We start from the raw sequence: 25,264 nt of genomic DNA, 5'->3' as shown, positions 1-25,264 counted from the left end.
ATGATATACAGAAAGGATTACGGGTTAAAAGCTATAGTTTGTCTGATATTTATTGCGCCTCCTTCCATATTATGCAGACCCCACTGAGTTGATACGGTCTAAAACGAAAGAATATGTCACCAGAAAAAGCATCAGTGAACATAAGATACTGTAATTGTTTTCTTCAAAAATATCGAAGTCGATTCCCGTATTCATGCCACTGTTGAAGTTGCCAAGCCAAGAACTTTTTTATTAAAAAATATAAACCCTCTTCAACTGTGTCTGCTTAGGTACTGAATATCACCGAAATATCCCATATGATTTTTAGACAATATGAAGGTAGTCCCAGAAGTACCTAACCTGACTTAGAGATGGCGGTAGCTGTATGAAAAATATCACTGTATTAGAAAGTACACTATTTATGAAGCATATGTTTCAAGTTTGAAGACGCTGCGTTTTTTAGAATTCGTTTGGCAGCAATTAATAGCGAACGTTTTCGGTGAATTTGTGAAATTTAAAAATTGGTCACGAATTGGAACATGAAAGCTAAACTGGTTTCTACTCTGGATTCGGCTCCTCCGTTTACAACAGTAAAATATTGGGTAGCAGAGTTTTTGAGGGTTTATGAGCTGCCAAGAAAAGCATCGCAGTGGTCAATCAAATGAGGTGACGACTCCAGAAACGGTGAAGAAAATACGTAAAGCGGTACTGAATGCCCGAGTGCTTGAGCTAGCAGGCTTGAGCTTGTCGCTCACTTGTCCGGCACAGCACAGCACGGCGCTGTCCGTCGCCTGATGGCGACGGGTAGTAGCATCGCCCACTTGTCCAGCTACAACCAGCATACTGAAGGTGCTGATTGTTCGATTTCAAGGGAATTTCAGTTGACATGGAACGGTGTCAGAAACATGTCTGTCGCTACCAGTTCTGACGAAGAAGTCGTCATTAGAGTGGCCGCATTATTGAATGCAGAAGAAAATAGTCGCAAAAAAGAATGTTGTAGGTCCATCCCATTAATCAAAAGAGAGCAAATCTGGGAGAGTTTGTTTCATCATCTTTTCAACGACCTGAAAGAAGACGAGGAGAAATTTTTCCAGTATTTCCGAATGACTCCAGGCAAATTTTCAATAACTGGGTTATCGTCTTCGGGTGATAACTGGATTATCACCCGAAGACGTTTGTGAATATTAACAATCGAAACGTTGTGACATAACTTGGTTTGAAATCTATTAATTTTAATTTTTTTATTTTTTATTAATAATATTTATAATTTTTTCAATTTTTTCGGCTTCTATTAATATTTCTATTTTTATTTCTTTGGTTGTTATTGTATGTTATTTCTTTGTAAATTCAGTTTTTTGTTAAAAAAATTGTTATTTTCGGTTAATCTTTTCGATTTTTTTCAGAGTTATCAAATCAATTTATATTATATTAGATAATGGAAGTCCGAACTGATGAAATACACCACGAAACATTGTCAACCACCTTCAGACAAACTCATTGTATGTTTAAAATATATTTTTTCCGTTAACCAGCTATCGCACCCCTACGAACGACAACCCTCAGAAGTCAAAACTTGTGCGAGCTAAGGACTAACGAGGTCTTACCTTTTAACGTGTGATTCATAACAAAGTTTGGACGAAAGCAAGTGAAAATCGAGCGTTCAGCCTGCGGCTTGAACCATCGACTCACACATCGACCGATTGGCTGAGTGAACAAAGCACCCACGTCGAGCCGCCCCGCTACCGACCGACCAACGTTTGAATGAAGAAATCAAATAAAAATGGCCGCAGTTGAATAAGAAAAAAGTGTTGTTTCATCAAAACAATGCAGCAGCTCAGAAATCCATTATCGCAATGACCAAAATTAACGAATCAAAGTTTGAATTGATATCTCATGCACCCCATTCGCCAGATTTAGCTGCTTCAGATTATTTTCTGTTCCCATACTTGAAAAATGGCTCAGTGGTCAAAGATTTTCCAACGATGAAGAAGTGATGTCTATCGGTAGTTAATGGCTATTATAATAAAAACGGTATCGAACGTCGCTGAGAAAAGTGTATAAAGCTACAAGGGGATTATATTGGCAAACAAACACATTTTTTCTAAAATTTTTCAGTTTTTTTTGGGCCGGGTACTCTAGGACCAATTGAATACATTGTGTTTTCTGTATCATTCATAAGACTTCATTTTATGTAGTAATAATTATTATTAGACGCACTATACATTCGAAAATCTTTTGTGACTCTTCTCTTTTTTACTCATCTCAAAGGCAAGCTAAAATAATTGGCCTATTATTGCAGATACAGTTTAGTTTTCACAAAAACTTATATAAAGCTTTTTGTTGTTATCATCCCAATTATTAACATAACATCTTCTTGTTACAGTGGGAGACATCCCACGTTCCGGCTACCTGCGTAACGGCCGCAGAGCAGCCTCCCGCGAAGAATTAGCCTCCAACGGCTCCAGTCGCATGCAGCCCCAGGTGAAAACGCTGAGCAGATCCTTCTCCGTGCTGGCCCCGTGGAAGCCTCGCCACGCTCGGGAAACCATGGACATCGACTACACGCAGTACCCCAAGCCGACCAAGAACGGAAAATACGAGCAGAAACCCTCGAAGACGACGTCCAACCGCAAGGACAGTTCCTCTACGCTGAAAAAGAAGGCTCAGGAGTCGAGAAAGAACCAGTCGACGCTGAAGAAGTCCAAATCGAAGGAAAACTTGGGGTCGCAAACCCTGAGGCGGTCTAGGGAGGAGCTGTCCAAGAGCTCTTCGTCGACGCTGTATAAGAAGAAGGACCGACTCCCGAGGGAGAATTCCCGCTACAGCAGAGACCGAGACGAGAAGAAAACCGCATCCAAGTCTCTGTCTGTCGAATCACTGGGGAGCAACGGGAAGAAGTTCAGGGAGGAAGGAAGGGACATCTCGAGGTCAGTTTCGATGCCGAGGGATCCCGAGAAGTCGGCGGGATGGTTCAAGATGTCGAAGAAGAATAAGTTATCAGGTAGCACACAGAGACTGTGATGATTGAAGCTAGGTTAGGTAGGTTAGGCACTCGAGTGGCGTTTGCGTGACTTTGGGGAGAGGCGGAAAGTGCGAGAGCTTGGCAAGTCCATCTGGAGTATAGCGCATGTGAAGTCGACTCGGGGTGGTGTGTGTTGAGATGGAAAATTACAGATCATTGAACAAGTAATAATTTTGTTCATTTAAATCAAAGATTTCCTGGAGAATTAGTTTTTTTTAACTTTTCGATCATTGAAATTTTATACTTCTTTCAATATTCACCAATCAAAATTCTGTTGAATTATTTTTTTTCAACTCCCCAAAATATTGACTTTTTCCTTGTTTTCTTCTTCTTTCTTTTATTTTATATACTCCGAATCTGAACTAATATAAACTCAAAGAAAAAAACAGCCAATTTCAAATATTTTTTCACGTATAAGAAGCTACATACAGCAAGTAGTATCTAAGTACTGAATTTTATTAAAAAATAGGGATTCTACGAAAATTACACTAATTGCAATATATCAAAGATTAGCCTATAAAAGTCAATTGTTCAACGTCTGCACCAGGAACGACCTGTAGTATACTATAGATATAACAATAAACATTCAGTTAAATAATAATAAATGCTCTTTATTTTTATCTTGGCGGAGTTTAGCTAACTGTATTTTTACCACACTCAACCATATTACATTTTTTTCGCTTCTTTGATATTTTCCAGGTATTTTTTTATTTTTGTTTGCCACTTTTTCGAATTCCTCTCATTCAAAAATTGGATTTTCGATTTGTCAACTCATTTTCCGTAGTTCCTTCCTTTTCAACTCTACAGATTTTGTTGGATAATCATATTATATATTAATTCTCTGATATTGTCATAATATGAATTCGTAATATTCTCTTCAATCAACTTTCCGAATTTTGGTTTTGCTTTCTCTGTACTTTTCTTATTACATATTTTATGTTGCACTTTTTGCCTATCTACTCTTCACCAATCAAAATTATTGTAGCTGTTTCCCTCAGGAGATGGATTTGCCAAACTCAGAATTTGTTCCCGAGAAAAAAGAAGGTGCGAGGTATTTTTTGTTTTTAATCCATTCGATACTCACGAACATCTTCACCAAATAGTCATCGTTAACACCATCTTCGACGGTATTCTAGGACATGATTTATTTTGCTCGATTTTTGAGGTGTCATCCGAACGAAAAAATTTCAAGAAAGGCGACACCTTGTCGATCAAAGTCACGCCGCTGATCGAAAAAATGACTTAGTGCCATCTGTTACGAAATACGTTCTCTCACATTTACTGGTTAAATTGTGTCCGAGATGAACCGATAATCATTTGTGTAACTAATTCAAAATGTGCCTCATAGTTTTTAGTCGTAAGGTAAAAAGAGGTTATGGACCCTGGAACGGTTTCATTCAATAACTGATTATTATTATATAACGAAGTACACTTAATAATAATTATGTTGCAAAACAGCACCGATAAAAACCTAACATATTCGAATTTTGATATTTTTGAGGGACTCAAACCATAAACTAAAAATGAATTTAATGCGTTTCTATTACAACTAGAGTCCATTGGCAATCCTATTTCAAAATGTGTTCACTTCTCACACTTATATGACAATTTTTATAGTTCTCTTTGTTCAATAAATACATTTTGATTTAGATTGCTTGGAGTCTCAGTTATTCAAACTCATTTCCTTCTTCAGTGAGTATAGGCTGTTCAATTCATGAATATGAAGAACAAGAGAAGTCTTTCAATATTGATCCTTGTAGAATGCCAAAAACAAATGAAACAGATGAAAGGATAGCCTATTGAATCTCCCTAATTGCTTCATACTAATTTTGTCCAGTTGCTGCTTCTGAACAATTTGTTGAACCATATTAAATTATAAATAGTTATCAATATTCTGTTCCACAGTGTTAAAGTTTTTGGCATAGATTCAGATTTTTTTTCTCACCATCAATAACTCAGCAATAACTGATTCGGTGGTTTGCAAAGGCTGTGTGTTGGTGACAATTTTGGAAATCCCACAAAATACTTTCATCAAAAACATCAAAATAAATAGTAAGTTATCAAAATTAGTTTAATTTAATGAATTTATATTGCATTGAAAATAAGTCACAAGTAACTAATTCCCTTTCCAAGTGGTTATAATAGAGGGGTAACCCCACCACGAAAGTAAAATAGCCACATTATATTTTTTAGGTATTACTCATTAACATTTTGGTCCAAAACACACATCAGGCATCGATATTCGACTAATTTGCAACAATAAATTTTGGATTATTTATCGCTCCAGTTATTAGTGAAACCAATACAGGGTCCATAAGGCTTGTCATCAAAGAGATTTATTTTTCTTTTCGTTACGTTTAAACCCTAGTGAAAAGGAAATCGAATCCAAATTCTAATTTGTAAAGTGGCTTTAATTAAAATGCTCAGAATCACATTATTTCGCCGCTGACATTGGTTTCTTTATGTGTACTATTAGTTTAAACTCTTATTCTCAACAACATCATTATTCTCACCAACATCATTGAAGACCGATATGGTATACAAGGTGTTCATTTGCTTGCTTTCATTTCGTTCAAATATCATCTTGCACTCATTCCTATTGGGTATAAACGCATTTTCTGCATTTTACTGGACTATCTTGATAGTATACCCAGCAGGAATTGTACCCTGTACAAATCATTATTTGAGCGATAACATTCTCATAACACATTTTAAGTTTCACTGAATATATCTTTCTGAATAATAACGGTGCTATATTAGTTTGTATTTTTTGTCATTGTGTAAAACAGTGTAAATAACAATGTATCTGTTGTAAATTATGGTTAAGACGTAAGATTCAATTTTTTAATGTTATTGTTTGTTACCAAAACGCCTACTTTTGACATTTTAGTTTTGTAGAAATGTTTGGCATGGTTATTATTATTATTAAGTCATTATTATGAACTCCTCACTAAACAAAATGCATTTTGTAATTATATGTGCTATATTAAAAATAAATCGATTTTAATACAAGTGATTTTTTCATTGAAATAAAACAACATTAAATAACTGAGTAACTATAAATGAAATTTCAAAAACATTTATGGGCGACACTTGGAAGAGCCTTCCTCCACAATCTACAATAATGCTCAAAAATCGTGCTGATATCAGTTAGTAAAGCAATCATTTCATATGAAGGGTTCTTGTTTTGTGGATCCATTACTGCGGAATGAAATCATTTCAATGTCTGCATTCCGAGATATTCAGTTGTTAAATCTTCTTTCTTGAAGTGATTGAAAAATACATTGGCATTGTGTTTTGAGAACATTTCCTACCACGAAATAGCATCAGCTCCCATATTTCAGGTGCTAACGTCATTTTTGGGGGTACTTACTAACACCCTGGGGATTGTGGAAATGAGAATAAATCAGTTTCCTCATAGCTGGTCTAGAAGTTTATAGACAATCATTCGAAAAAATATTTTCTATTTTTATTATTTCATTCATATTTCAAATTATTTGAATATTGAGTTGTTAGAATAAGAAATTTGCCAGGAATTCTGGCAACTAATTCCCCAACAAAGCTGGCCTACAAATTAGTGTGACATAAAGCTATTGGAGTTTCTATCTCATTTCATTTTTCAATGAAAAGTATCAATTTATTCGCCACATTACAAATTTCTGATGGTTTACTAAAGAGTTTGTTCTAAATCATTCGAGCTAAAGTATTACCTGAATACGTAATGGATTTTCATCAAGTATTGGCTAATTCCACCACATATAATATAATCTTCAGCAATTTTTACTAGAACTAATCCTTATAATCTACTGCTTCAGAAAATGAATCAGAGCACTCCGTTCAATTTAAAAACAAACTTGTATTGTTGACTTCAACTGCACTTATTAAAGAACAATACTGAGTATAAGTAAGGAACATCTCCAATGGCATCTTCGTTAGGGGAGGTATCCATGCTTTCTTGCTAATTATGAGTCTTCAAAATCATCCATTTCTTCCTAATCTCCGAAAAAACACTGCAGCCTCATGAGTTTCCCATCTTTTCATAACATCCATTTCAACAATCTTGTTCCCTGTACTAGTTTGTGAAGAAATTGTGTGATATGTTGAATTATATATACTTCTGGCCATAATTTGGGTTGCAAACGTGGTGGCCTTTGTATATAGTCTATATATAATGTGGTGGCTTATAGGCGCCACGGAATATCCTTGCTTATGTTTCATAATTATTGTCACTTCAGATACTTGTCAAAAGATGGAGCTGCTGATTTTTTTTTCAGGAAAGAATCATTCTTCTTTGGCTATTACTTTTGCATTCACCAACCTTTGTAACTAAGAAGATGTAAATCGTAATTGGTGATTAAAAATAAATTCTATGGAATTGAAGAGTGGTATGATCAACGTCCTTATCACTAAAGTTATTCGATTGAGAAGATGGATTACCTGATGAGGTGATTGTGTTATCTGTGTGACAATATGTAAAGTTTAACAGAATATATTCAGTGAAAAAATTTGGGAACCTTGAGAGGTCGAAAAACTGAATGGAGTTCTTGATTCTGCATTCACAAGCACTTCTACATGTTTTCAGCCAATTTTTTTTTTCATGCAAAAGTTTTAAATGGTTGTTAGCCAGTTTTCAACACGTTTTCACATAAGAAAAAGGTCAAATCATCAAAAATTAAGAACAGCAAACTACGGGTTACTTCAACTACTGTGATACAACAATGTAAAACACCGAACTAAAAGATACATGGTGACATAATTCAAAGACACTGTTGGAGTGTGAGCTTAGCCACATATATTCGCGATCCATGTTTATGCTCAATCTGTCAATCAGGGTAACAGAACTAGAGATAATTACCCTGATTGACAGATTAAGCACATCAAAGTCAAGAGATATATATGGACTAAATAGCGACTCACTGAAATTTGCAAAAGACGAATTAATCAGCCCCATAACGTTTTTCATCAATACCTGTTTTGCAGAAGGTGTTTTTCCAGAGATTCTTAAACTCTCCAAAGTTATACCGATTTTTAAAAAGGGTAACAAAAATAATATCAGTAATTACCGACCTATCTCCCTAGTTCCTATTCTATCAAAATTGCTTGAATTGGCTTATAAAATCAGACTGATCAACTATTTAGAGAGAAAAAATGTACTGAACCCTAAACAACATGGAATTCGTGAGGGAAAGTCTACTATAACTGCACTTGTAGATATGATTATTCACATCTCAGATGAATTTGAGAAAGGAAATGTGACACTATCATCTTTTTTGGACCTTTCCAAAGCTTTTGATTGTGTGTCACATGAAATTCTTTTAATGAAATTGGAAAGTTATGGTGTCAGAGGAAATGCTTTTTCATTCATTCAGAGTTACCTTACAGGAAGATATCAGTGTACCTCCTCAAACGGAAAGGTATCATCCAAAAAGGAAATTACATGGGGGTTCCCCAGGGTTCAATCTTAGGTCCCATACTATTTATTATTTATGTTAATGACATAACTCATTTCTTATCGTCAAAACATGTTGAATATGCTGATGATACCACATTACTAGTTTCAATGAGAAACTATGATCAGAGTATTGAATCATACACTCTCAAAAGTGCTCAGGAATATTTCACGAATGTAAGATTGTGTCTAAATAATGATAAAACAAAAACGTTACTTTTTACTCTGAATTACAACTTAACCCTGGAGGACAATTTGCCGGTAAAATGCCTGGGACTAACATTAGATTGTAAGCTGACATGGGAGGCTCACATAACCAATCTGAGAAATAAATTAGCTACCTCCACCTATCTCTTAAGAAATATCAAAGATATTGTAAATGAAAGTGTTGTTCTCACAGCCTACCACGGTCTCTTTCACAGTACCATGTCCTACGGAATTCTCTTATGGGGTGGATCGGCACATGTTGATAAAATTCTCACAATGCAAAAAAGGGCAATAAGAGTAATAACAAATTCAAAACTTGATGAAAGTTGTCGTCCACTATTCAAAAATCTAGGTATATTGACTGTGACTAATCAATTCATTTATGAATGCTTACTTTTTGCCAAGAAAAACATTTCCAGTTATACTGTTCAAAATAAATATAATACCAGATATAAATCCGTTATAGTGCCGTATTTTCGCTTATCCAAGAATCTCAACTCTTTCAGATTTCTGTCTATTAAATATTACAATATGATACCAAACGAGTGGAAGGAACTAGTCCTAGTTAAATTTGCTAAAAGGGTAAAAAGTTTTCTTAAAGAAAATGTGTTTTATAAAAGTGAAGAGTTCATACACTTCTTTAATGTAACATGACTAAGTAACAGTAATGTATTATAACTAAGTTCTCCTACTATTTTACATAGGTTATTTTTGTATATATATATATATATATATATATATATATATATATATATATATATATATATATATACATAACTTTATTTTACATTTTAAATAGCTTAAAATTTGTTTCTGCAAGTACAAAATTTTCCTTTTACTATTTTTTGACGACTGTATACAATTTTTTTAATTGTCACACAAGAGAATAAATAAACTCTACTCTACTCTACTCTATAATTGGCAACACCGCACAGTCACAGGGGCCATCGTCTGGGGCGCAAATGAATATATTTTACTCCCGGTGTCTGGGGTCCTACACTTAGTTGGGTCCTACCTATATTGTAAAATGCAGAGAAAGCTAGCAAATGGAATGTATTTTCATGTTATTTGAATGAATAAAAAAATCATTTCTTCGATATAAAAAAATCACAACAAATTTGATTTCTAACACAAATCTCGAATTTGGAATTACTAATTTTTTTTCATTTCTGGTAATGGAACGACAGGTGTAGATAATCCCTGAACTCTTTGACTCTCCAATTCCAAATTCCAGTGAAGGAAATAGTTGATCATAAGTCAAGTGTATAGTGAATTCTATCAATCTGCTTTCTTCATTGCCTTTATTGAATCTCTGGTATACCCCCAGTGTTGCTATATTCTCGCTGGGGATATTGGCCGATCTTAGACTCTCTCTGATAGTTTTATTTGGCCTGAATATTGGTTGAAAAATATGTTTCTCCAAAATTTTCCCAAACCGGTCCGAAACATTTTTAACGTAGGCAAGAAAATCTTCATCTTCAACGAATCTGGCTGGAGTTACTTCAATGTTCTCTCTTCTGGGTCGTATCGTCCGCTCTAATTTTCTATTCTATTTGAAAGCATTTTTCAGGAGATTAAGGGAGATTTCGGGTTCACGGATGCGTCGGGCCCTCTCAACTAACGTTTTATTTTTTCCTCCTTTTGTGTTGGTAGATGACTGAAATTCTTATTCACGAATCTGTATGTTTGCATGACACATGTCGATTCACTAGCATATCCAAGAAGGCGATAGATCCTAGAGTTTCCTGTTTCATTGTGAAATGGATATTTGGCTTAAGGGAGTTCAGATATGGCAGAGATTCCTTTAGCTTTCTTTCTCCATGCTGAAATGCTACGAACGTATCCTCGACGTAACGCAACCAAAAATAAGATTTCACGACCGTTTGTTCTTGGGCTTGTTTGAATTTTTACATAAAAAAGTTTGTCACTACAGAACTTAATGGGCTGCTTATTGCAGTGCCTTCTATTAATAAAAAACACTGTCCCACTGGAAATACGTTGATGACAAACAACTAGCAGAGTCGTTATGTCTGCTGAGAATACTTCGCCGATTATCCGCACCTTTACTAGTGTGTCTCCTGGACTTGATCTCATGACTTTCTCAACTTTTCAATAAAATGTTCCGAGTCCTTGAAGACCGACTATGTTCTTCCTGTGAGCAGCTGCAGTAGGGATGTAGAGTATTTGGCCAATTCATAAATTGATTAATCTATCACATTAACGATTGTTCTTAGTAGTAAATTCTCTTTAAGCCATATAGACATAGTGGCAGGGCTTCGAATTTTTGGAGGACCTTCGTTTTATCTTCATCACTTGACCTGATAAGCTGATTCGTTCTTCTCGAGATACCAGCAGTTCATCACGACGGTGACATTTCCTTTGTCGCAGGCAAAACTAGGACATTATTATCACTACTGAGATTTTTCAGCGCCTCTCTATCTCCCCGTGTTGTACTGAACTCGTGTGGTTTTGCGTGCGTTTCTAGTTTCTATGTTGATTTCTTCAGTCTTGTCCTTAGGTAAAGTACGATTCGACATTTACAATGATGTCCTCGTATGGTACTCTGGCTGGAGTTATAGCAACGTTTCCACCTTTGGCGAGTATTCTGACCTCGTGGTCTGAAAGACAGATAAGTTCACCATTGAATGTTTATCTATAATACTGGGGCGAAAGATTTTTCCGGCTCTCACTCAGTATCTTATATTTCCTCATGTCTTTTAGTGATGACTGACCTAGTAGATTCCATCATTTCCATCGTAAGATAGTCAATTTTATACCAATCGCTCCAAAGCATCGAATTTCAAAATTTGATTGTCAGGTGCATCAATTCTATGTTGACAAGAGCTGCATCGTTTCTATTCTGATGTATCCGTTCTGGCAGTAAAGCCTTCTTGGTGCTTTTGTAAATTCTCTTGGTTTGTGGTGTCTTAGATTCCGCTTGTCCATAGGCATTTAGGGATCACACCGGTATCTCAACACCCTAACAAATATCTGTTAGTTAGAGTTTTTACCTTCTTCTTGCGGAGCCATTTCTCGGGTTTGTTGGCCGTGGTCTGCAGGTTTTTGAGCCTGACGTTTCGTCCACTACTGCGGTGAAAATTATCACAAGCGATGACGTAACGGGCGGAGTGTTCTCGTTATCCTCTCGGCAAATCTCATATTGTAATTGCAACCTCATAACAACCTATAATTTCCAATACGTTATTCTAGTTTTTCAATAGTGAACTTTCCTGGCAAAAATTATTCAATATTGTGAATGGTTTATCATTTATTTGACCAAACAATTTTTGAAGAATTTCATTATGTAATCATCATTATTAGAAATTGGTATTAAAAATTCATTCCTTTTCATGTGACCTTTATAATACTAGTATTATTCACAATATCCCACCAATTTCCGATGAGTTGTTGAAATATTGGTGTATAATTATATGAAATTCAATTTGCATGATTTTTTGATAACCAAATGTTTTTCTGAATTATAAACTTTTACAATATCGATTTCTTTAGCATATTTAATTTCATCAGTTTCGAATCAGGACAGAAAAATGTCCTATCCAAGCATAGGCACCAAGATGAAAATTGAAGATGTTTTGAATGAGCATTTTTTTGCCTTGGTACACAGAGTCAAAAGAGAGAGTTGGGAAAATATATTAACTGTATACCCGTGCTACTTACACTTCACATATAATAACAGAAAGCCAAAATCAACAAAGGACAAAATTATTTTACACATATTATTGACCACATTCCACACTGCTGGTTATAACATGCGCATCTTTTTACTTTGAGGAATCCTTTAACAAAGTTAAAGAAAATGTGAAAGTGTGGCGCACAAACACTCCCATTTATTTACACTGAGGCAATTTTCTTAAAGTAAAAGTTGAATCAGCCACTAATCAATTACTGAGACAATTTGTTTTCTGGAGGCCAGGCCTCCAGAAAACACTGGACCCCTAGAAGATGGTAAAACCTGAGATGATTACCCCGGCACTTCCAATATACAAAAGTAACATTCAATTTGGTACCATTTTCCTTGGGACTTTTAAAAAAGATGAAATGTTACTTATAAAAATATATTTTTTTTATGTATTACAAATAAAAACTTCCCAAAAAGCAGGTAAGTACACAATAAAATATCACCTTAAACAACCCCTTTAGCCAATATTAAGCCTGTTAGGAACTATTCTTATTTTTCCCAATTGAAATTGCCATAACCTTAACATCGGCCTCGAAAACATCATTCTCAACATAAACGGATACCTTATATTGTTTGTTCCCATTCACAACAGCTTTTGGGTAAGCCAAACTTATAACAATCTGTTCACCAGGCACAATAATGCCTTCTTTAGGTTCTAATTCCAGACCTTTAGGATCACAAGTCACTTGATAATGCAGTTTTTTATTACTATCTGAAATGAAAAAGAGGTAATCCTTTGTCTTAGAGGGTGGAGTCAAGAAAATGGTTGGAGGCTCCAAACGACACTGCTGAACTACTGTGTGATCTGAAACAACTACTGTGGAATCCTGCCATAAAGACTGGTATAGTCCAGACTCGTCAGAAAACTGAGGAATGATGGTTTGATCTGGGTCTCTTTCGATGGTGATTACTATCTCATTTCTAGAAAACTGTTTGAATATCTCCCTCCAATATTCAGAACTTTCCTTAAGCCTCACCAAATCTGAAGGCATCACTTCCCCAAAAAGTTCTTTCTTCAACGTAGTTGCCAATGGATCTATAGACAGACCACTCTCACAACATTTTCTATAGAGTCGTCTCAGTCTCCCTCTATCGACTTCAGTCCCTGAAGTCACTGACAAACTGCCTAGTTCCACTATATTGGTATTCACTAGGGCTTTGTGCAAACTCTTGTTGTCTTCAGATGAAAATTCGTAGCTCACGACCACCTCTTTATGTTCGTTAGGGATCAGCAAGAAAAAATCTGGAACAATGCTGACTTTCGCTAAGTCTTTAGAGGTAAACGAGATATGAACAAAGGTGGACAGTACTCCACTGCCTCGCACATTGAAACTCCGCGTCATCACGCTTTGATTTTCCAATTTGCCAAGCGGAAGCCAAAATTTACCGGTGGTGTCCCTTGTCAAATTTCGAAACTCAACTTTTCCTGTACCACCATACCCAAACAATCGAATGCACTGTTTCTTGGTCTGAACAAGATTTGGATCCAATGAGGTGAAAATCAGTTCATCTGCAGCTGCACCCACTTTAGTGGGGATGAATGACACGAATAACACTTTTGCCTCGTGTGGGTGTAAGATAATTTTTGAAGAGGAAATAGGCTCACTGTCCAATCTGTTGTCCTTCCTTATCTTGAATTCCTGCCCGGAAAGAGACAGTTTCAATCCCAGCCTCTTTGAAGATCTGTTTCTTATCAAAAAGTCCTTCGTCTCCGACTTGCCTATCTTCAGGCATCCCCAAATCATATCGCACTTTGTTGTTTCGATAGGTAGTTTTCCGTTCTGTAAAGATGTCAAAGCACTTGAGGCACGTGAAGAAGTTGTCGAGGAGGATGGAGAAGTAGGGGAGAGGGGATGGGGATCTTTGGGGGTGACGTTTAAGGTATTAACATTCTCCTTATCGACTATACAAAAAATGGCTTCATTATCAGAACAACTGCTTGTATAGGAAGAGTTTTTACTAACAGGTATTGAAATATCACCTGACTTGAGAGATATATCAGATTTTTTGCCTTGCTTTAGAAGTTGGTCCACTGCACGCCTGGGAGTGTCCTCGCTTTGAGCCAGGAACTGCTGTATAGCAGATATACTGAGGCTTTTGTGACTTATATCGTCCACAACACTTTCTTCATCCTCTTCATAAATCTCCGACTCATTTATCAGTGGGACAGGTTTCTTCGTTTTCACCGGACTTTTAGCAGCAGAAAAGTCCGATAAAGTATCTGACCTTTTCTTAAAAAATTCCCCAACAGAAACTTTTCCACCAGAAAGGTCCATCTGTGAAAACTGCTCAACCTGTAATAGTAACATAATATTTACCAAAAAGGGTGAAATATGAAATATTGGGAAAATTTTTTGCTTTCTAATCCTCCGTCGTTTAGTATATTCTGTAGAAATTTTGTGAATGATATCTGATTTAATTCAATAACGAATGTTTGGAATACAAACTGAGTAGAGAAAAGTGTTTTTTGTACAACTGTCATTAAAAGTGACATTTTTAATGGTTGTCAAGAGTATTGAAAGATGATGTTTACAAAGTAGCAAGTTAAAAATATTTTCAACGCTAGTGTTGAAAGTATTTTTACCACAATTTTTTTCGACGATATAGCAATAAATAAAACATAATTATTCAATTTTCAAGGAAGTTTTATGAACAATAGATATAGATACAATTAAATTCTGTTACAAATCTATTGTATACATTAATTACATTATTATTATTTATGAACATCAATTAGAACAACTGCTGATATCAATACCTTGCGATATTAAAGAGCCTTGTAATATATTTGAATTAGCTGAGTTGAAAATTTCATGGCCATTAACATTTAATTCTTGAAGTGGAGAGAACGATGCTTTAACGCGTGAGCTAGCTGTTGGGATTATTCTTTCAGCAATAGCCTTTTTATAAGAAATAGATTGATCGATGTAACCCTCAGCTACTGTGGTCGAATTCCACCCTTCTTGCTTCTTAATATCCGTTTATATTTGCTCCTGATTCTGCAAGCAAAGAATTAGAAGACCTTCTGAAACAGTATCCTGTATATTCCTTTGGTTCCGGAAGGTTCAGAAACTCAGCAATGGTAGAGGTTATTTGCCCAATTGTGTTTATACCAACTGGGTTGGCACTGCATTTATAATTTGAGTATTTCAGAAAAAAAACGTTGATGATTGGTAACAGAAGGGCGTAATGCAACGTACTTATTAATCCATTAACACCTAGCGTTACCGTATGGTCACAAGTGTTTAAGCTTCCCGTAAAAGGTGCAGCGGCTCTATTTTTTTGGCCGGTTGGAGAGATGGCGCAGTCAGTCTCTTAAAAATAGTTCTACGTGTTGATTAGTTCATAACAGGTATAGACGATATTTGTTTTTTGCTATTGCATAAAAGTGCTATAGAGCCAAACTTCGTGTAAGTATATAGTTCGAGTTTTTTTTATAAAACTGTTTCTAACTTTATTAGCTAATGAGAAGAAATATCAAATATTGTATTAGTTATTTTTCCATCGAAATTTGAGTTATGTTATATTAGCTACAGATGTATATATTTGCCTGTTACCGTATGGTAACGCTAGGCAGTTACACTAGCGATTTTTTTAAATTGTTTTTTTTGTTATAGAAAGGGTTTTTCACTTCAAGATGCCCTAGAGATAGCCTATAGTGATAATATTGACGAAATATTTATTGAACCACCCGATCCGGACGTTTTGACAGACGTAGACTCTGGGGATGGAGATGGTAGTGGATTTATTGACAATTTATCTGGCAGACAACTTAGAACTCAAGCCGAATTGAAACTCCTGGACAGCACCAGAGTTGGTGGGTGCAGTTCTGATGATGTATCGCGAAGTCTTGGATCACTTCATGCTTCACCAAAACATTGGTCTCCTTCGTCATCACAAAACCGTACCTTCCATAACACAAATTAATGTTGATGTAGAGGGCTTTGACTGGGTCCAAGGTGATTTGCAATCAAATCACTAAATGTTTCCAACATGTGACTTCAAGCCATATCAACATTCAAGTCCTGTGAATTGTTTATCGATGACTACATCATACAAATGATGATCGAGGAAAGGTCTAGGTATGGCTTATTGAAAAACTGTTCCGACACTAAAGTATCTGTAGAAGAAATGAAATGCTACATTGGCATACTTATTATTAGTGGGTATAATGATTTACCAAGAAACAGGTTTTACTGGGACTCGAATAATGACATGAGAAATGAATACATGTCTATGCGCAGGGACCGATTTTTGCAAATTTCACGTTTCATTCATTTTGCTGATAATAATAAACCAGATCTGTCTGATAAAGTGTGAAAAATGCGTCCACTGATTTTTAGCTTATTTTGAGCCTGAATAGCATCTATGTTATGACGAATCTATGATTCGATATTTTGGAAAACACAGCTTCAAGCAGTTTATCCGAGGTAAACCAGTTCGTTTCGGCTGTAAAATCTGGTGTATGAATACGGCTTCTGGTCACCTCATCAACTTTGAAATGTATCAGGGAAATAACCCCCGCCGCTCCCCTGAATATGAATTATTATTCGGTAAAGCGTCAGCGCCCATGGTGAAAATAGAAGAGTAAAAGGTTTCCAACCATATAAACTCTATTTCGACAACTTATTTACAGGCGTAAAGCTCCTTAAATATTTGAGAGATGAAGGGTATCAAGTATCAAGGTACTGGAACTGCGTGAAAATAGAGAGGTACTATTGAATCTATTCTTGATGACGGAAATGGGATTTCATATGTTCGCTAGGCTAGCATAGTTGTCACTATGGCATCAACATGTTTCAGAGTACAACCAGTACAACCAATGGGACCTGTGCGCCGATATTCAAGTGTTGAGAAAAAAGTAGTTCAAGTGCCTCGGCCATTTGTGACTGGAACTTATTATTCTTATATGGGTGGCGTTGACCTTATGAATGAGAATATATCATTATACCGCATTGGTATGAGGGGTAAAAAATGGTGGTGGAGCATATTTACGTGGCTAATGGATGCCTGTGTGCAGAATGCTTGGCAACTCCACAAGAAATTTGGAAGGACTCTTACGCAACTGGAGTTCACAAGGGAAATTGCGAAATTTTACGATTTCGGGCTCATTAGCCACTCATCAGTGCAAGTGTGCCCGTTCCAAAATTGAAGGTCGACTCTTTCAGTTGTATTGCCAATTGCATATGCAGGAAATTTTCTGTGAAGATTCCTGCACTGACGCCTGTTGGATATAATCCAACGCCCTTCGTGGTATTAGCCAGGGGAGTAGTTGTTTTCTGATAGACGTCAGTCCATTCAACCTACTTTGTAGGTATATTCGAGACTGGCTTGAACGTTTAAAGTACCTAATATCACAATAGGTACTTGATATTTATGTATATTTGACAGAGTCAAAGTGTCATGTCAAGTTTTTTGCTCTCCGTTAAAAACCAATTCTTCTCCGATTCCTGAGTCCCTGTTTCTGCATTTTTCTATTGATAGTCGAAAATGCAAATCCCCATCACCAAACAGCACACATCTTTTGTGAGAGATTCACTGATGCTGTCAAAACCATCGAAAAAATGTTTTGAACATTGGATTGAAGACGAAGGAGTCATGAAAATGCAATGTACTACACCTGAAACTACAAGGCCTGCTGTAGAGAAAAATTTTCAGGATAGAATTCCCAGAGATGAAAAGTATACTTTATCTAGCAGTCATGATGTGCAGATCAAGAAATCACATCAACTGAAAGAACCCTCCACAGAGGAACTATCTTCTACAACTGAACACGATGCAAGTATAAAATATACGTTTTATCAATATTGCAATAAGAAATTCAAAACTACAAAAGGTTTGAGAATCCACTTTTCAAAAATTCATAAATCTGAGTCAACAACGTTTTCCTCTTCCATCCAAACCTGTGCAATAAGTTCGAATGTTGAATACAAACTCCATTCTCACATATTGAAGAGAATTCCCAAAGGAGCAAGATTGTGTGCTGCAGAAGCTTTGAGCAAAGCTATTGACGAATGCATTCAGAGCAATTCGTTAGATCACTGGGAATATTTGCTTTGTTTTGCATACAGATACTTTTATCTTCCACCACATGAAGAAAATAGTAAAAAATCTCACTTCACTCATCAAGAAGAACATTTCCAATACTTGTCCAGAAATTTCCATTCACAAATTCGAGAGTCGATCTAAAAAGAAAACAAATTTCTCAAAATCTGTAATAAATAAAGTTTCGGATGGCGATCTCACTTCGGCAATCCGTATTTTGACTTCAACGGACAGTTTTGCAGATTTTGATGATATTACGTTAACTGAACTTCAAGCTAAACATCCTGCTGACGTCTGTCAAGAACCTATACCTGACACAAACTGTAGTTGATGAAAAACAAGTATTGAAAGCAATCAGATCATTTCGCACTGGTTCAGCAGGAGGAATAGACTCCCTCAGACCTTCCCATTTACAAGATTTGACATCAAAAAGTTCTGGTTGTTAAGGTGAAAAGCTTCACCTTGTGTCTTCTTTGACTTACTTGTGTAACTTTTTGCTGAGCGGTCGACTGAATCCCGATATTTGTCCTATTTTATATGGTGCCTCTTTGATAGCATTAAAAAAAAAGATGGTGGCATTCGCCCCATTGCTATTGGTACCATTTTTCGTCGCCCTGTAGCGAAATTATTTTGTATTGATGTTTCTGGTTTTTTAGGAAATTTATTTAGTCCTGTTCAATTTGGTTTTGGAACTCCAGGGGGATGCGAAGCAGTTGCACATGCTGCACGTCTCTTTTTAAATGAGCATCCCAATCCATCTTCTCAAATTTTTGTTAAACTAGATTATAAAAACGCCTTCAACCCTCGAAATTACTCCTCACCTTTTTCCTTTTATCAACCAATGTTATCGAAATTCAACATTTTTTAACTTTGGAAAAAATACTATCTTATCTCAGAGAGGGGTTCAACAAGGTGATCCTCTAGGTCCTGCTCTTTTCTGTCTCACTTTGAATGAACTGACAAAGTCTATCAACACCAATTTTAATTGCTGGTACCTAGACGATGGTTCAATTGGTGGTAATATAGATTTTGTTCTACAGGAATTTCAAAAAATTATTTATCTCTCTAATGATGTTGGACTTGAATTAAATCTCGACAAATGTGAAATTTTTGCCCCTTTTCAGATGCTTACAAATCCTTCCACAATAATTTCTCCACAAATTAAAATTGTCCCCAAAACACACTGGTCTTTATTGGGAGCTCCTCTCTCTGTTACCTCACACAAAAAACAGAGTCTCTAATTCTACTGTCATCTCGTCTCGATAGTTTTCCTTCCCATATAGCATATTTTCTATTGAAATACTGTTTGGCAATCCCAAAATTATTGTATACCTTGAGATGCAGTCCAACTTGGATATGTCAAAAGGAGTTACAAGAATTCGATTCCACCTTACGAAATTCTATACAAAAAATTATATCACTTAGAGTCAAGCTGCTCTCCCAGTTAACTCTGGTGGTTTAGGTATTCGATTAGCCTCATCCCTCTCATGCCAGCATTACTCTCGTCTGATAACAGTTCTCGTCATTTGATAAACTCCATTCTTTCCAAATCTTTGTCTGAAATTTCTGATGTGTATTACTTGAATGGTGAAAATAAATGGTTATCTAAAACGAAAAATACCCTTCCCGAAAATAAAAAGTGTCAGAAAGCCTGGCCAATGATCAATTTGGCTCATAAGCAACTTCTTGAGTCAGCTGAACGTTCCGATATTCAAATGGCTAGACTCAAAGCTGTTATGTCCAAAGAATCTGGTGCCTGACTGAGTGCTCTTCCCGTGGCTTCTTTGGGTACCCTCTTAGATGATGCATCTTTTAGGATTTCGATATGTCTTCGATTAGGTTCTTCAATTTGTGTTAGTCATAAATGCAGATGTGGATCCACTGTAGAAGAAAATGGTTACCATGGCCTAAATTGTAAATTCAGTTCTGGAAGATTTTCAATACATCACTCCATTAATGATCTTATAAAAAGAGCTCTAGCCACTGCAGAGGTTCTATCAGTTCTTGAACCCCTTGGTTTTAGTCGAATTGATGGAAAGCGTCCAGACAGGATGAGTCTAATTCCTTGGAAATTTGGATAACCTCTGGTTTGGGACTTCACCTGCGTGGATACAGTTGCAGCTTAACACCTTGCCGCTACGTCTAATTCCACTGGTGCAGCTGCTATGATTGCAGAAAAATACAAATTTCGGAAATACTCCACTTTGCTAAGTTCCTACTGTTTCTTTCCTGTTGCTATTGAAACCTTTGGTGTTTTTGGATCTGATACTTCTGAATTGTTGAAAGAAATTGGTAGAAGAATGACGAATTCTACCAATGACAACCGAGTCTATTCATTTTTAATTCAACGAATCACTATCCGTGTTAGGAATCACACGTTAAAAGGTAAGACCTCGTTAGTCCTTAGCTCGCACAAGTTTCTCAACTTCTGAGAGTTGTCGTTCGTATGGGGGCGGCAGCTGATTAACGGAAAAACAGAATTCAAAACAGATTTCAAACTATCACCATTCAAAGGGGTAATGCCACATCGATATTGGGTACTCTTCCGTCTACTCAAAAATTAGATGAAATATTCCTGAACCCACAATGAATATCGAAAAATGGAGTAAGCAGACTGATCACTTCCCAATTGTCTCAGAATATGTGGAGGAAAATAAACAAGTTCTGGAATTATCTTTCTCTCCCAGATTCGAAAAAACCACCATGAATATATCTGATTCAGTTTCAAGAAATTCAACTTCAAATTCCTCATCCCGTTGGTCCAATGATGGGAAAATCGTTGCATCCGTGAGTACTGGAAAGAAAACAACGGTGGCGAATGTATCACCAACAGCCACAACACAATTAGATCAGTGATACGTTCCTCAGTCAAAACCCTTGGGCTTAATGGGTTGAAAAATATTGGCAACACCTATTTCATGAACAGTGTAATCCAATGTTTATCAAATACGAGATGGTTACTGGAATATTTGAAAAAGGATGAATACATGAAAGATATCAATACTAATATTTCTATTACGGAGGGTGCTTTAATCAAAGCTTTCGCAGAAGTTATCAAGGAATTGTGGTCAGAAAATTCATCTCATAAAGCAGTGAACACAGTCTCTTCAAAAAGTCAGATTGAGAATTTTGCCCCTCGATTCAAGGGTCATGCGCATCAAGACGCCCAGGAATTCCTTCGTTATCTTTTAGAAGGTTTACATGATGACGTTAATAGAATTATTGAGAAACCTAAACCGCTAAACCGACCTTAATGGAGATTAACGAAAACTTGAGAGACAGCGGAAAAGCCCAAGAATCATGACTGATTTATTTGAATACATATAACTCTAAGATTTTAGATAATTTCGTTGGTCAATTAAAATCCACGATGAAGTGCACACATTGTGGACACTCATCTGTAACCTTCGATCCTTTCTGGGATTTATCACTCCCCATACCACAAAGAACTGGCCAATTGAGTTTATCACAGTGCTTGGATTTCTTCACAAGAGAGGAAACTTTGGATGGACATGAAAAACCGACATGTTCAAGTTGCAAGGAAAGAAGAAAATGCACAAAATCTCTATCGAATCATAAGTTTTCCCGTATTTTAGTAATTCATTTTAAAAGATTTTCTCTAACAGAAAGAATTTAGAAGCAAGTTAAATGTTGCCATCGAATTTCCTCTAGATGGATTAGATATGAACAATTATGCAGCAGATAATGTGACTCCTTGTCGCTATAATCTATACGCACATTCGAATCACAGTGGGTCTACCTACAGCGGACATTATACAGCATTCTGCAGACATCCTTATACTGGCACGTAGCACGAATACAATGATTCGCACGTGTCACCAATTTCACCAAAATCGCTTGTGAGTGGAGATGCATACATCCTCTTTTATGAAAAGGAGGAAATGAGTTTTGAAAAGTTATTTTTGAACTGTTGATTTTAATGTTATAATGAATATATTTTTATAGTTTTTTTTTTAATAAACAAGTAAATCACAAAGTAAGTTATGAGTCACGACATGATTAGGCACGTGGACTCGGCAAAATGTCTTCGTCGCTTGTATGAAATTCAACGCGCCGAATATGGCTGATTACAGCGCGAGAACTCCCGAATGCAGTTTCGGTTTCGGTCGTAGTTTCGGCTTTTCGGCAGGTTTGCCGCTGAAACCGAAACTAAACTGAAATCCGTTTTTTTGCCGAAACTCGACCGAAACCGAACTTTAGGTCGGACACTATCAGTGATATGCTCTTCTGATGGAAAATAAATCAACGTGAAAGTAATGATCAATGACATGACATAAAGGAAAAAAAGAGCTAAAAAAGGGATGGAGAAATAAATAATACATGCTCAACCTTTAGAAAAAATCAAAGTGAAGCTAACTGGTTGACTCATAAAACATTATTTAGCCAAGATGTAGAAAACCCTAAAAAAACTGATGAATAAAAAAAAATCAACAAAACATTCGTCAATGGATCTATGATCTATTATGAAATTTGGCTTTACAGCATACCTCCGTCGATTCCATAGAAGAGGTTTTCGTGAAAGAATATTTACAACAAGCCTATTTATACTCAAGTCTGTTTTTAACTCGGATTCCGTTACGTATTATTTATTTTTTTGCAATTCACGTTGTCTGAAATAATCTATCTATAAGTCTGCCTCTGCCTGGAATCGCTCTTGATTTTTTTTTAATGTTAACTATTTCAATATATCTGTTTTTGTCCACTTGAATTTTATTTGTGCATAAGTCGAAGCTGAATTGGTATTTACAACCGAAACTGGAATATTTCTGACGACTGGTCATCAACAAGTACATCTGAATGACTATCTGATTCGGAGGGATATTCATCTTTGGGCTCTGGCAAATATCAGTCACCACTGCTATCTTCTAAACACTGCAATCATTCTTCATCTGTAAGTGCTTTTCTACTGTACACATGTAAATTATGTTCTTTTTTCTGCAATCCAGAAGGTCCAGGTTTGGCGTCCGTGTTTAATACCACAAAAAATAGAAACCGCGTAACCAACAAATGTTTTTAGACCAGTGCAGCTAAAACTTCCTCTAACCCACGCCGAATGAATACTGATCTTTACAAGTTAGACATACACAACATTCTGATCGGAGTGGGTGGCATCGCTGATTGATGCCCAAATACTCCGATCGGAGTAGTTGGCGCTCAACCTTTTATGGATAGACTAGGCCAGCAATGGCACTACTTTCGGGGGCTATGGCAGAATAAAACAGCGTTCTCTAGTATTGGATCACAAATTCTTTGTCTTTTGTTTCTGGTTCTATTTAGTTTTTTGATTGCAGTGAAAGCTGCAGAGAAAGAAAAAATCTGATTTCTCATCCGGCATTTTATATCTAAGTTTTGTTTTGCATCATGGGAATATTCATTTATCATGGATAAGCAAGGATCAAGTTTTCTATTGATCAAATAGATGGCATTTTCCTGAAGGATATGTGCATGTGTATTTATATTAATGAAAATTCAACAAAATAGTTACAGCTGTATCATATGACACTTCTAAATTTGACAAGCTGTTCATTATTTTTGGTTTTCCACACTGAATTATAGAAAAACTTTTCAATTTTGTTCCTAAATTTGCATTTCTACCAGACTGCTCCTTTCTAGGTTGGTCTTATGGATAATCCAGGCCTGCATATAATTAGTTTTGCCTGTTAATTTGTGAAAGTAATAGGCAATAAAATTTCTCACCTGACCAGGTAAATCGTTTTTCAGCCTCCAAGATAACTCATCCGCCCTCAACATACTTTCAGCCTCTTCAGCTGGGGTGAACATGCTATTAGGTATATCGCAGTCAGTGCCCTTCATGGCTTGTTTGAAATCACTGACGAATTTATCCAAAGAAATATCTTTGTTGCTTATTTTGAGAGAAAGCTCAGCTAAGGATTGACTGAGGCTCAAGCGATCAATGGAATTACGAGGAGTTGACGTGTTCACAGGTGTTTTCAGCAAGTCACTGTCGCTCACTGTGCTCTCATTTGATTCAATAGCAACTGAGTCCGATTCACTGATGTTGCGTTTCAAGTATTTAGAAGGAATTGCTGCCACTTTGTTGGCCCTTTGGAGAGAGTTGCTGGCCAAATATCTTTGATGTTGTAATTGGGAGCTGACGGCCAGAAGACTCTGTTCATCTATTATCCCAAGGGAGTTTTCGAAATTAGTATCTGAGTTCGCAGGAGCTTTTCTCTGAAAGGATTTTCTATCGACGGTGGACGAAGCTGTTGGTTTTGGAGTGGTCAGCACTGTTTTGTTAACAAAATCTGATTTTCTTCCTTCCATTTTATGCTGGAGATGAGAAATGAAAAACACTGAGAAATATTGTTTTTGAGTACATTCGACATTTACAAAAAATAACTTTTATCTACAGAAGTCATTAGCAACCTTTTTTTTAACGTGTATATAGCTTTACTTACAGGTATTATTCATACAGCTGAAGGGTAATTTCTTCGGAACAACCATACCATAAATAAATATTAAATATTTAAATTTAAAATTAACGGCTTCAAATTTCAAATGACTTCTAGGTTATGTTGACACATGACATTTAACAAGCGTTTTGTATTAGTTTTGTAGAGACATTGTCGCCAATATCGAGTGTTCCTCTGTCATCCGACATCCAAATCGAAATTATATCATCGGACAAAAAGCAACGATTCACATCAGAGAAAGACATGAGGGTACTATATCTTTGCTCAAACAAATCAATAACTTCATCACTTATTGAAAATATAAAAAATTGATTTTTGTCAAAAATTCAGTTATTTTAGGATTAATTGTATTAGTTTGAAGGTAGTTGACGATGTTTCGTGGTGAATTTCATCAGTTCGGACATTGT

The 25,264-nt window shown here is 36.2% G+C and overlaps 2 protein-coding genes across 4 annotated transcripts in view; one reads left to right on the top strand and one right to left on the bottom strand.

Annotated features, from left to right (window-relative positions):
• LOC111511146 (uncharacterized) overlaps positions 1-6,013 on the top strand; it is a 541,917-nt gene extending 535,904 nt beyond the window's left edge. For all 3 annotated transcript variants that reach the window (XM_074186424.1, XM_074186425.1, XM_074186426.1), the window contains one exon: positions 2,363-6,013. In XM_074186424.1, coding sequence (XP_074042525.1) covers positions 2,363-3,000 — 638 coding nt within the window. In that variant the 3' untranslated portion in view covers positions 3,001-6,013. The remainder of the gene's footprint in view (positions 1-2,362) is intronic.
• Positions 6,014-12,719: 6,706 nt separating this feature from the next.
• LOC111511299 (uncharacterized) lies at positions 12,720-25,002 on the bottom strand. Its single transcript, XM_023167314.2, has 3 exons — positions 24,843-25,002; positions 24,121-24,714; positions 12,720-14,651 (listed from the first exon to the last, which is right to left on the bottom strand). The coding sequence occupies exons 2-3, from the start codon at positions 24,706-24,708 to the stop codon at positions 12,834-12,836; spliced, it is 2,406 nt and encodes an 801-aa protein (XP_023023082.2). The 5' UTR covers positions 24,709-24,714; positions 24,843-25,002; the 3' UTR covers positions 12,720-12,833.
• Between the last annotated feature and the right edge of the window lie 262 nt (positions 25,003-25,264).

The sequence above is a fragment of the Leptinotarsa decemlineata genome, unplaced genomic scaffold, assembly GCF_025532065.1.
Source record: "Leptinotarsa decemlineata unplaced genomic scaffold, Ldec_3_MD MMD2_tig00078422_RagTag_RagTag, whole genome shotgun sequence".
In the NCBI taxonomy this organism is placed as follows: domain Eukaryota; kingdom Metazoa; phylum Arthropoda; class Insecta; order Coleoptera; family Chrysomelidae; genus Leptinotarsa; species Leptinotarsa decemlineata.
Note: the sequence above shows the minus strand (reverse complement) of the source record. Positions and strands in the feature narration are given on the sequence as shown.